General features: G+C 37.5%; 1 protein-coding gene and 1 pseudogene across 10 annotated transcripts in view; both read right to left on the bottom strand.

Annotated features, from left to right (window-relative positions):
- The window catches only part of PTPN13 (protein tyrosine phosphatase non-receptor type 13), a 213,244-nt gene that overhangs the window by 28,270 nt on the left and 171,272 nt on the right, over positions 1 to 13,702 (bottom strand). For all 10 annotated transcript variants that reach the window (XM_032332798.1, XM_032332800.1, XM_032332799.1 and 7 more), the window contains 8 exons: positions 12,642 to 12,856; positions 12,427 to 12,525; positions 9,338 to 9,702; positions 8,221 to 8,404; positions 6,556 to 6,714; positions 5,850 to 6,021; positions 5,542 to 5,752; positions 1,999 to 2,066 (listed from right to left, as the gene is read on the bottom strand). In XM_032332798.1, coding sequence (XP_032188689.1) covers positions 1,999 to 2,066; positions 5,542 to 5,752; positions 5,850 to 6,021; positions 6,556 to 6,714; positions 8,221 to 8,404; positions 9,338 to 9,702; positions 12,427 to 12,525; positions 12,642 to 12,856 — 1,473 coding nt within the window. The remainder of the gene's footprint in view (positions 1 to 1,998; positions 2,067 to 5,541; positions 5,753 to 5,849; positions 6,022 to 6,555; positions 6,715 to 8,220; positions 8,405 to 9,337; positions 9,703 to 12,426; positions 12,526 to 12,641; positions 12,857 to 13,702) is intronic.
- LOC116585361 lies at positions 2,433 to 2,551 on the bottom strand (annotated as a pseudogene).

Here is a 13,702-nt window from a genome sequence, read left to right as displayed (position 1 = left end):
AAAGATGAAGGTTGACATGAAACTTGTAGGGATAAATTTCTATAATCATGTGGATGATGTTATGAAGAGCTCAGAATGCATTTTATTATCATTTCCAGGAGATACAATACATTATTAAACTTCCAGGAAAAATACTGAAAGAATGCACCAATAATAGACTACTGGTTCAAAAAATCACCCCGGAATAGTACAAAACACAACAGTTTATTATTTGCAATCTCTCCCTCCTGTTCCCCTAACTGCCCCTCACCTTCTTTGTCTCCAAGCAACTATTAATCTGCTTTGTCACTATAATTTGCATTTTCTATAATTTTGAATAAATGGAATAATATAGTATCAACTCTTTTCTGTCTGGTTTCTTTCATTCCAGGGTCTTATTTTGAGGTTATTTTGATTGTGTTTCTATATGTCTCAACAGGCCATTTTTATTACTAGGTAGTATACAAAGTATACTGTTGTTTGGATATATTGGTTCATTCATTCATTCAATAGTTTTTGGACATTTGAGTGGTTTGTGATTTTGATTTTTACCAAGGAAGCTGCTAAAACATTCATGGACAGTTTTCTGGGTCTGGATATATGCTTTCTTTTCTCTTGAGTAAACAAAGAGAGGAGTGGAATGGCTGGGTCATATGGGAGGCCCATGTTTAAATTTTTAAGAAATTGTCTGTTTTATAAAATGGCTATACCATTTATATTCTCATCACTACAAGAGGGTTCCTATTATTGATAACTATATGATTTTCAGAACTCATAAAGAAATCAGTTCTGTGGAAGTCAAATCAGAGAATCCCATAAAGACAAATCACTGGGTAATTTCTACAAGGAGGGGGGTGGCAGGGCACAGCTCTCTTTAGTTACAGATGACCCAGAGCTTGCTAGGAAATGCTCTCCTGACTTTTCTATGAGGTAGTACGACTCTAATGTGAACTGGAACTAATAGAGAGTAGTAAGGATCCCTAAGGCATTCAAGATAACAGACCAGGAGGCGAAGAGTTGTACTTATAGTATTTAGCAGATAAATCAGAACTGCAGTAGTGAGATCCTTTTGGTATTTAGATACTACTGCCTGATAACCTAAAAGTTTACTTCTGTATGAAGTACTGAATTCACATTTCAAATACATTAATTTCACATTCCCCTGTGTCTATCATTCTTATTATTATATTAACACTAGCATTTAAAAGCTACACTTACTGAGCCCAATTATGTAAAGGAGAGCAAGGAATCAGACACCCCAGGTTTAAATTCTGGCTTTACTTATTATTACTTATTATTTACTTATTATTACTATTTACTTCTTATTTTATTTATTAACTCTGTGAGCTTGGGCGAGTTGTCAGACTTCTCTGTCCCAGTTTCCCCTTTTATTAATGGAGGACTATAGTAACACTATTCTCACAGAGTTGTTGTGAGGACTAAAGCAATTAAAAGAATGCTTAGTCCAGGGTAAGCATTAAATTTATGTTAGTGACTGCCACAATTACTAACACTACAATTTCTATTATTATGCTAAAATGTAAGGCAGATACTTTGTATATTTGTTGCCTTATTCACAGTGTCCACACCAACACCTGGCACAATGAAGAGATTCAATAATTGTCTGAATAAATTATTATGCGACAATTATTATGATAAGCATTTCACGTATTATTATCCTATTTATCCTTCATTATAAACTTATAAGATAGCTACTATTAATATTCTTATTTTACTGATAGGAAATAGAGGCTTAGATAGGGATCAAGTAACTCATGAAGGTCACATAGAACTTATAAATTCAGGTCTATTTTGGCCCTAAATCCCATGGTCCATGCTGCTCTACTATTTCAATGTTTTTATTTAAATGTAATTTTTTGCACTTAGAGAGATCCTGAAAAAACTCTACTCTGGAAGGGCAATAAAAACATTGTAGTGATAGTCTTCAAACTTGCTTTTGGGAAAAAAAAAATTTATCTTTGCATAACTACTTGTGTCATAAAACAAATGTATCCTTACCATTGGCTTTTGTTGACTGAGTTGAAAAGGCAGACCTCTTAGAACTTGGGACTACTGGATGACCATCTCTGTGTTATTAAAAAAAAAAGAAAGAAAGAAAAGGCAATTCCAGATTAATATATTTATTTAAATACTCTTTGAACCATCTGCTAACTATTGAGCTTCAGGAATTTTATTTATTTATTTATTTATTTATTTAAAAAAAAAAATATTATTTATTTATTTGACAGATCACAAGTAGGCCGAGAGGCAGGCAGAGAGAGAGGAGGAAGCAGGCTCTCCGTGGAGCAGAGAGTCCAATGTGGGGCTTGATCCCAGGACCCTGGGATCATGAACTGAGCTGAAAACAGAGGCCCAACCCACTGAGCCACCCAAGCACCCCCAGGAATTTTATTTTAGATGGGCTTCAGAGGGAGGACTGGGCACCCCTGAAACTGCCGACAAAATCTCTATCAATTTATATTTACGTATTCTCTGGAGAGAGATATTCTTTTAGCAATAATCGCGCCTCGGATAAACCTCATTGGCTACGATACTGCCACTGCGCAAAGCTGGAGAGAGATATTCTTGACTGAAAAAAGATTAAGAATCACTTCTTTACATGATCTTTTTCTAGGTCTCAGTTTAACATATTACCACATTTCCCCTCTCGTTAAAACATTTGTAATATTCTGATCTAATTATAGTTCACTATACTCAGGCGATAGTTCAAAGATAACTTAGGAATTATAGTATTGATCATTATGTTTCATATATCTGAGGCCCTTGATACGTGTTTTTAAAAAAATTATTTAAAGTGAAACCTAGACAGAATATATATGTCCAAAGGATCGTAAGAAGGATAGTACCACCCAATGTGAAAATCTGTCAAAAAGACAGCACCTTGGAAGCAGAGGACTAGTATGCTATCTTCTCATTGCTAGTACTTGAGAGAAAAGAGAGTCTGCCTAAAGTATACAGTGCTGGGAGAAGCAATTTGGGTTCTGTATGTTCTTCCTGGGAACCCTAGGAGTGCAAGGCCCTGACTGCTTTTTATCTGGGCCAACTCTCAAGGCTGTGTTTGTAGTGAGAAAGCTTAAGGTATGAGGCAGCCTCTCTCTCCAAATAAAAAGCAGGTTTTCTTACACGGTGACATAAAGGGGCAGGTTCTCTCTTCTCCTCGTGGTATTCAATGATACGACCCACTACATGTTCAGGAATCCACTGGGCCCACATGTGCCATATTCGGGAGATTAGAAGGTGTGTGGAATTGACACTGATACCACGCCCATGCTGCTCATGGTGGTTACTCAAAAAATACTTTGTCTCGGGGCACCTGGGTGGCTCAGTGGGTTAAAGCCTCTGCCTTCAGCTCAGGTCATGATCCCAGGGTCCTGGGATCGAGCCCCACATCGGGCTCTCTGCTGAGCAGGGAGCCTACTTCCCTTCCTCTCTCTCTGCCTGCCTCTCGGCCTACTTGTGATCTCTGTCTGTCAAATAAATTAAAAAAAAAAAAAAAATTTTGTCTCTGATCCCAGGAGTTTCATACCTTCTACCAGCACCCAAGAAACAGTAACTGGGTGGTTTATTAGCTTGCAAGTCAGGTAAGACGACAGACCCTGTACCGTTCGTGACACACAGACAAATCTCTATCCCTCCATTATAGCTACCCCTTGGACTCTCAAGAGGACAGATATGTATACAGTAGTGGAGAAAGCTGGACGAAGAAAGAAGGGGAAAGTAATTGTGGCTAGCACCACTGTAACTGTAGTGACTACAGTGAAGATAAAAGCAGAAAAGCAAAAGAAAGTGATTTTAGGGCTGGGGTAAAGGGTACTCGATGGATTTTGAAGCCAAAAAATTCGGCTAGATCTATGGTTAGAGGAGATGCTAATTTTCACAAAAATATTTTCCAGGTTGTTTGAACACTTTCTTCCTCCACTAATTAACATTTAGCTACATCTATGAAAATAAATGCAAGCCAATCAAATTTTTAGAAATATAGGAGGGAATGAGATAAGGGATTACATTTAAAGAATTAAAGTACACAGTCTAATGTAAAGTTTGAGAAGGGACAAATGTTTATGATCACATGATTTAATTATAGTTCTTGTATATTGAAAGACATACTATGTAAAACTCACCATGTATCACAGATAAAAATGTAACATAAATCTGTAATCCGGAAAGCCTGGTTGTATATACATTGTGGTAGGCAGAATAACAGTCCCACAAAGAGGTCTACATTCTAAACCTCCAAACCTGTGAATATGTTACCTTACATAACAGTAGAAGGGATTTTGCAGATGTACATTAAGGATCAAAGGTGGGGAGATTATCTTGTACAATTTGGGTGGGCCCAGTGTGATCATAGAGGTCCTTATAAGTGAAATAAGAAGGAAAGGCAGAGTCAGAGAAAGAGATGTGACAACAGAAGTAGAGTGCTGTGACTGTTTGCTTTGAAGATGGAAGAAAGCCATGATCCAAGGGATACAGGGAATCTCTAGAAGGTAGAAAAGGCAAGAAAATGGATTTTCTTCTAGAGACTACAGAGGGAATGCGGCCCTGACAGCAACTTGATTTTCGCCCAGTGAAACCCACTTTGTATTTCTGCTTCTAGAACAATTAAGATAATAAACTTCTATCATTTAAGCCACTATATTTGTAGGAGTTTGAAATGAATACATACTTTTTTTTCTAATTTATTTCTATTATTAAGTGAAAGAAAAGTGCCTATTAGCACTTTTTATAATGTGAAATTGTTATGAGGTGTAGTGAAAGTGATAATTCTATACCCCAATGGTTGTAGACATGAGGTTTGGGTAGGACTGACTTTGCCGCAGCTCCAGGAATGGGCCAGGACTGGTCTAAGCCAATCAGTCTCTTTGCCTCAGTTCAGGGACCAGCATTTAGGTCTATGGCAATCAGCAGACAGTCCTTGCTTTATCATAGTTACTGGGGAGACTTGTCAGAAGATTGTTCTGGATAGTGCAGTATATAGGTATGAGACATGAAACTGACACAGACATTTAACAATCATGAAGGAAACACAGAAAAGGAAGAATAACTTAAAACAGCAAAAAATGGAACCAGAGCCCGGATCAAATTTTACCTAACAACCAGCTCATCTTTGGACTTTTAAAAAAATCATATAAACCCTTTACTGTTTAAACCAAGTTGAGTTGTATTTTTCCTGTTTACTTACAACTGAAAACATCCTGACGACAATGGTAACCACCCTCTTAGCAACTGCAAACACGTAACCAAACGTGCTCTTGGAATCTCCTATCGGCAAATCTATTCTGGGGGTGCCTGGATGGTTCAGTTGGAAGGGCATGTGACTCTTGATCTTGGGGTTGTGAGTTCGAGCCCCAAGTCAGGTGTAGAGATTACTTAAATAAATAAAAAATGTTAAAAAAAAAAAAGTCTGTTCTAACTTTATTAATTCTTGCCAGTTTAGCTGTGAGTTACTAATTTAGGAGTAGCTTTTTAAAATAGCCCAAGTGTAATTAACAGCCTGGCACTTGTGCAAACACACAAAACCCACAAGTAATTGCAGAGTACCTTGTTGCTTTTAGCACCACTGAAGGAAGTGACATTTCTAACGCTCTATTAGCTTCTTCCAAGGTCATTCCTTGTGTGCTGACTCCATTCACATAGTGGATGATGTCCAACAGCTGGAGGTTACCCTCAATGGCTGCAACTGACCTCGGGTTAATATCACTAATATATATCACTTGATGAAGGCTGTCATGACCTCCAGATAAGGAAAAACCTTCAGGGAATAGAAAATATTGGTTTCCTTAGTCTTAAGAGTACTATTTTAACCTAGCCAAGAAAATCACCCCACACAAAGCTTGAATGTGCATTACCCAACTCCTCCTTGTTGCATGTTAATGTGATGTCAGGGAGCAAATGAGGCAGCACTGGCATCCTGGGTAATTCCAGAACTCGTCCTAGAACTAATCTGACTGTCTTGGGTGCTGCTCGGAGCAGATTCACTGCATCTGTGTGAGTCATGTTTGTAACATCCGTATCATTAACCTACAAAAATGAGAAATAGGCAAAACAGGATTAGAAGTTGCTATGGACATATAGTAATCTCTTACCTATATTAGTCAGTAAGAGAGTGGTCTCCAATTTATGGCGAATTCCCTTTATTGTGGAAATCATAAATACAATGATCAAATAATTACACGCAAAGTAATAATGTAAAATACAAATGCATCATTATTTTGCAAATATAGGAAATTTATCCTCATAGTAGTTTAAGAAACTTTCTGTCCCTGATACCCAAGATAGCTTATTTAATGCTTTAACTGAGATTAGAGGGACTTCCTAATTAAAAAGGAACTGTAAACATTCCTTCCTAATTAAAAAGGAACTGTAAGTATTCTTACATTCAACTGTAAGAAACTGTTAACTATATAAGGCTTTATCATTAAGAAGTGGAGATGGGAAGTATAAACCAAACAATAAATGGAGTGTTACATGAACTCAACCCTCTTATTCTTCCTTCTCCAGCCTTGGCTTAGTTTTTGGCTATATCTGTACAAATCCATTCTGGTAACGTCTCACCTTTATAAGCCGGTCCCCAGGTCTGAGCCTTCCGTCACTTTTGGCTGGATCTTGAATGACATCATGAACATAACAACCAATACTCTGATTGCCTTTGGTTACTGTAAAACCCAGGCTTCCTTTTTCTGATTTAATTAGGGTAATGAGGAGTTCTACTTCCTAAGGAAAGAAAACAGTGACTCTTCAGGTTGTCTATTTTTGCCCATCAACACAGAGTTTAACACATTTTTTTTTTTAAGATTTTATTTATTTATTTGACAGAGAGAGATCACAAGTAGGCAGAGAGACAGGCAGAGAGAGAGGAGGAAGCAGGCTCCCTGCTGAGCAGAGAGCCTCACGTGGGGCTCGATCCCAGGACCCTGAGATCATGACCTGAGCCGAAGGCAGCGGCTTAACCCACTGAGCCACCCAGGCGCCCCTCAACACAGAGTTTAAAGTAAACTTTAAAAGGTTACTGAGCTTAACCCAGTGAAGAAGCTAGGTCTATCTGATTCTAGATAGAATGTATCCCCATTTAAAGTTGGGTTTAGGTACAGTACTATGTATTTGTCTAAAGACAGTGGAGACAAAACCTCCTCATGCTTCAATTTTTGTATTTTCAGGATAACAAGGACTCATATTCATTAGTGGTTATACTTTGATGATCAAAGAACACATTTTCCGTGGAAGGTTCAGAAAAATTCTTCATATATTCCTAAACAGTCAAGATAGATACCAAGTGTCATAAAAGAAAAGGTTTTCTTGTAAAAACATGAAGCCTTTGGGTGACTAAATATTACAGCTTCATTTAATTGCATAAATAATTAAAAAAAAATTTAAAATAAATTTTTTAAAATAAAAAATAATTTAAAAAAATCTCTAAAAAAAGATTTTGAATAAGATATGAAGGTTGCTTATAGCTTTTCTTTTCTTTTTTTTTTTTTTTTTAAAGATTTTATTTATTTATTTGACAGACGGAGATCACAAGCAGGCAGAGAAGCAGGCAGAGAGAGAGGAGGAAGCAGGCTCCCTGCTGAGCAGAGAGCCTGATGTGGGGCTCGATCCCACATCAATCGTGACCAGAGCTGAAGGCAGAGGCTTTAACCCACTGAGCCACCCAGGCGCCCCCGCTTATAGCTTTTCTAAAGGAAATCATTCAAAGATTTTCTTCTCTCTGAGAAAAGATTATTTCCTACTGCTGAAGATGAAACTGAAGATATAGATGTCACACATGCACACACACACACGCACGCAAACCAAGTATCTGGAGAGATTAATTCCAAAATATTTATGATTTTTAGGTGGTGAGATTACCAGTGATTTTAATCATTTTTTCTTTGTTTTTTAATTTTCCTATAACAAATATTTATTACTTGGATAATAAAAACAATATTGAAAAAGGCTGATTTCAATCAATGTAAAGGATATTATTCTTGGAAATTTGGCTTCCAAACTGAATGTAAGGGTTAGAAGTCCTAGGGCTATTAGTGCAATGTAAAGGATTCCATTTGGGCACACACAAAAGTGTGGATAAGAAAAAAATTACATTCAAAGTTGATTAAAAATTAAATAGGCAACTCATCAGAATTTGGGAAATAGACACTATTTTAGGTGCTCTACATGTATTTCATTTAATCCTTACTTGAGAAAATATAGAATTTCCTTAATACAGAGGAAACAACTCACCAGCTCAAAGTCTTCAAAGTGGTTTTCCAAGTCATTTTTCAGAGATGTCAAATTTTCTTGTCTAGCTGGTTCAGAAATGTGATATATATGATATTTATCCATTGAATTAGTGCAAGCAGATTCTGCTTGGGGTTGATAGCTTCGTCCAAGAGTCATGTCCGATGGTAGAGGGGAAGGAGGATTGCTACACAAAGAAGCAAGACTATTTTCAAATACATTTCAATCTAATATAGTAAGTTTGTGCCACACACAGAATATGCTTAACAAATATTCATGGCTGCATTTGGTTGTGATCCTGACTCTGGATTTTTGCCTGCCTCTGGACTATGAATTTATTTTATATTTGTTATATGCTAACATTACCAATTTTTATTCTCTGTCTGGGTATTATGAAGCTCTTTAAGCTGCATAAATTACTAAGACAGGTCAAGTAAATATATTTTTGATTCCTACTTGTTAATTCAAGGCTGAAGCTAATGTTATCAGAAGCCCAATGTGTGTTTCAGCAGAATAAGGAAAAAAAATAAATAAGAAAAGAATGCAAGTCTCATTTCGGTAGTTATTTTTGATGATACAGTGGGGAAAAAACCCCCAAACACCTAAGAACTTCAATAAATATGGTTGCAATGGGATATATACACAAAGATGTAGCCAAACAATAAAATGTGTGAGTAACTGTTAGAGGTATAAATGTAGTCTATCTTCTTGCCTTTGTTCTTTTAATCATCTTTCCCCACCTTCCGCAGTTTTATATCCGACCTTCTTAAACTCAATGTCTCTTCCCTCCCAACCACTTCTGTTTATATTTGTATTCCCTACTCTCCTGTCCATCACTATCTAAATAGGTCTCTTCTCTTTAAGTAATATGAATGATGATGAAATGCAAACAACTTTCCCGATTTTGAGATATATGCTCAAGAGATCAGCAAGTCTCAGGTTAAAAGGCTAAAGAGCTTATTGGTTTGCTAACTAACACCATCAGGCACAGTAACTAGATACCTAATACAGTCATCATCTGCCACACAGACGTATTTCATCCTTAGAGAAATGCAGGTTGCTGCTCCCATTACTCACAATAACCAGTTGCTCTGAGTGTGACCCATAATATTGACAATACCTGTCCTCGTCTTCTGGTTTATTGGGTGTTTTCTGAGGGTAGTAAAACATGGTACAAATGGTATCTTCTTGACTTTTAGATGCTTCATGTTGACTTTGTGCCTGGGATACCATGTTGTTAAGAGTCTGATGCAAAGATGAACTCCAGCTCATATTCGGTATTTTGGCTGGAGCTTTCACCAAGTCCTCTTCTCCGCTCCCACTACTGTCACTATAACTGTCTCTTCTGGATGGGGATGTGCATGATTTCTTGCTTGTGTCGTATATCTCATTTTCATCTGAGCTGGTGCCCTGCTCCACACATGCTGGTTGAGAAGAATCTTTCGTGTTGTTTGGGAGCACTTGTGCTGGAGAGTGCAGTGGCGTCTGTGATGCACACAGTGAAAAAGAAAGAGTTTGATGACTTATCTTAACGTCAGAACACTTAATTGAGGGGCGCCTAGGTGGCTCAGTCAGTTAAGCATCTGACTTCGGCTCAGGTTGTGATCTGGGGATCCAGGAACAGAGATCTGAGTTGGGCTCCTGGACCCAGAGGGGAGTCTGCTTTTGCCCCTCCCTCTGCCCATGCACGCTCTCTCTCACCCAAATAAATAAATAAAATCTTAAAAAGGAGATGCCTGGGTGGCTCAGTCAGTTTAGTGGCTGCCTTCAGCTCAGGTCATGATCCCAGGGTTCTGGGATCGGGTTCTGCATTGGGTGGCGGGGTGGGGGGGGTGCTCGCTCAATAGGGAGCCTGCTTCTGTCTCTGTCTACTGTTCTCTCTGCTTGTGCCTGATCTCTTGCTCTTTCTCTCTGACAAATAAAATCTTTAAAAAACAAAATCTTAAAAAGAAATGAACACTTATATGAAAAGGAACATGTTGAACAGCACTTTCTATTAAAATATTCACTTATATTTTGATAATAAAGGTAATTTATGCTCATAGGAGAGCAAAACCATATATAAATATCATATATAAAAATAACTGTTGGGCGCCTGCATGGCTCAGTGGGTTAAGCCTCTGCTTTTGGCTCAGGTCATGATCTCAGAGTCCTGAGATCGAAGCCCACATCGGGCTCTCTGCTTGGTGGGGAGCCTGCTTCCCCTTCACTCTCTGTGCCTGACTCTCTGCCTACTTGTGACCTCTCTCTCTCTGTCAAATAAATAAACAAAATCTTAAAAAAAAAAAAAAACAACTCTTAATATTACATGATTTATACTATATTTTATAATTTGTATCCTTTTTTTTTTTAGGATTTTATTTTTAAGTACTCTCTCTATCTAACGTGGGGCTCAAACTCAGGACCCTGAGGTCAAGGGTTACATGCTCCACTGACTGAAATAGCCAGGCACCCCTGTAAATTACTTTCAAATTTAGGTTTCTATCATGAGTGCTTTCTGAAGTCCTTACACATGCTTTGAAAAAAACTGCATAAAACTGTGTAATGATCCCACAGTGGCTATGCCTTACATTTATTTCAGAATTATTTTATACGGAATTGTTGCTAACTTTTTACTATTAACAGAAATCCAGAGATTCTTTGTATGTACATCTCCACCCCAGTTTCTCGTTATTTTCTTATAATTTTCCATTTTTAAAAAGATTTTATTTATTTATTTGAGAGAGAGAGAGAGAGACAGAGATAGCAACAGAGAGCACAAGCAGGAAAGAGAGGAAGAATCAGGCTTCCTGCTAGGCTTCCTGCTAGGCAGGAAGCCTGACATGGGGCTGGATCCCAGGACCCTGGGATCATGACATGAGCCCAAGGTAGCTGCTCAGCTGAGCCACCCAGATGCCCCTCCTTGCAATTGTCTCTTTAATAATCAGCACATAGGATGTTCTTAAAGGCCTTGTTAATATTTCCAGATTGCTTTCTGGAAGGGTTGTATCAATTTGTACACTCATTAAGAGAGTTCCACTCAGTTCTTATCTGGTGCCAAAATCAATGAAATTCTCATAAAATGCTGTTTAAAATACACCTTCAGAAATGATGCTTTCCTAGTAATGTCCTAACACTACCCACCTCTCTGATATAAAAGCCAAGATTTCTGGGGCTAGACATTCCTGCCTTTCATATCCAGGAGTCATGTTTATTATTAATGGAATACTCTTTTAAGTAGACAGGACAAAAATCTGTCTTTCTTCAGTTGTATTATTATTCATCTAAGTATGGATTCCTACCTATCAGCATGTAATTTATAAATAACGATCAGAATAGATTTTGGATCCTTTAACTGTTTCCTTGACATAAGAAAGGGAAATAGACAAACATATTGCTTACTCTATAATTTCTGGAATTAAAAATAAGGGCATAAATTCTTTTTTTTTTTTTTTTAAGATTTTATTCACTTATTTGACAGAGAGAGACATAGAGAGAGAATACAAGAAGGGGGAGTGGGAGAGGGAGAAGCAGGCCTCCTGCTTAGCAGAGAACCCGATGCGGGGCTCAATCCCAGGACCCTGGGATCATGACCTGAGCCGAAGGCAGATGCTTAACTGACTGAGCCACCCAGGCGACCCTAAAGGCAGAAATGATTAAATAATTTTCATTTTTATCTAAACTAGCTCAGAATGAGAATTATGCTTTCCAGTTTGGTTCAATGAAGAAATGAACAAAAGGGTTTTGATTTTTTTTTTTTAAAAGATTTTGTTTATTTATTTGACAGACGGAGATCACAAGTAGGCAGAGAAGCAGGCAGAGAGAGAAGAGGAAGCAGGCTCCTCGCTGAGCAGAGAGCCCGATGCGGGGCTCGATCCCAGGACCCTGAGATCATGACCTGCGCAGAAGGCAGAGGCTTTAACCCACTGAGCCACTCAGGCGCCGCGGACAAAAGGGTTTTGTAACCATTATTTTGTATCTTTTCCTAATTATGCTTAGAAAACAAACTCCTACAATTCTAGAATTCCAGAAGTGGAAAGGAGAGAAAGGAAAGTGAACTGAATTACTTGATATTACAAATGCAGAATGCACTCAGAGGCTTCATGACTTCTAGCTAAAGAATAAGGTAGGACGAAACCCAGGAGCCATCAATCAATGATGAAACCACTGTAGCTGAATTAACCACTCAACTGCTATTCTATAAAAATACAGACTTTTCACAGGTCTCACCAAAAGAGCAGGGTCAATTTCCGGTAGCACACCAGGTGAAGGTCTACAGAGCAGCAAGGATACTTCTGGGGATGTACCCCTGAGAGCAGATATGACTTCCTAGGGGTACCATGAATGACAAACAAAGATACAGTTCAGCCAAAATTATGAAATCATTATGAAAGGCCAATCCATCTCATTATTAGAAGTGCTACATTTAACATCTGGAGGCTCACCTGCTGCGACAGTCCTTTCAAAGAGGCTCCATTCACTTTCAAGATAACATCTCCCACATCAATTTTTCCACTTTCTGCTGCTGGCTGTCCAGGAAAGAGCTTTTTAACCCTTACTATGCTGGCATTCATTTGTTCAGGAATCAGACTGTCTTCTCGAGAAAAACTGAATCCTAGACCTGAGCTATTTTTAAACAATTTTACTTCAAACGTATTCTCTGGAGAGGAAAAAAAAAAGATACAAAAAACTTAAATATTCTTAACATGCTATCTTGAGATGAACATATTAATATACAAACAAATATACTTTAAGACACATCTTAAAAAAGCCCATTTTCTCAGAAAATTTACAGCTTTATAGGCACTTACTGTGCTTTTATTCTATATTCAAATCCTACCTCACACTCTTTTTTGTTAAGAAAACTTAATAAACTAAGCTGCATGAACTAAGCTACTTGAACAGGAGAGGGTTTTGATATTAAGGTTCTGAAAATAAAATCATGTTTCAATCCCATGTATTTTAAAAGACTGTAGAATAACATAAAAAAAAGAGAAAAATCTGGGAAAGGAGAGGAATGAGGAAAATTTGGGTATATAATGGGAGAGAGATAGTAAGAAGAGCAAAACAAATGTTAGAGAAGGGTAGAGGAAAGTAAGTGGATATTCTAATGTTTTAGCGAGGCATACTTTACTCTAGTAAGCTGCAAGAGCATTTTGAAGAAATTCTCATCAACAAAATAAGCTGAAAGAATAATAACCAGGAAAGAATGAAAAAACACATTTAAAGAAGGAGTGATGGAAAAAATAAAGAATACCAGGTAGTAAGATAAAGTGAGTATGCTAATTTTCTTTTCATAATGAGATAAAATAATACAGGTTGGGCTAATTTTTCTCCTTATATTTGTAACTAATTCAGAGGTACTAACATTTGGCAATCAAAGGATTTAAAATAAAAGACAACAATGACTATATACCACTACCATCATTTATAAAGTAAAGGACATCTATGCCCCTAAAAATGAGATAAATGGAATCTCAGAATAAAGGGTACTTTTGTATTATGA

The sequence above is a fragment of the Mustela erminea genome, chromosome 2 (assembly GCF_009829155.1).
Source record: "Mustela erminea isolate mMusErm1 chromosome 2, mMusErm1.Pri, whole genome shotgun sequence".
Classification (NCBI taxonomy): domain Eukaryota; kingdom Metazoa; phylum Chordata; class Mammalia; order Carnivora; family Mustelidae; genus Mustela; species Mustela erminea.
This window is presented reverse-complemented; position numbering and strand designations above follow the sequence as displayed.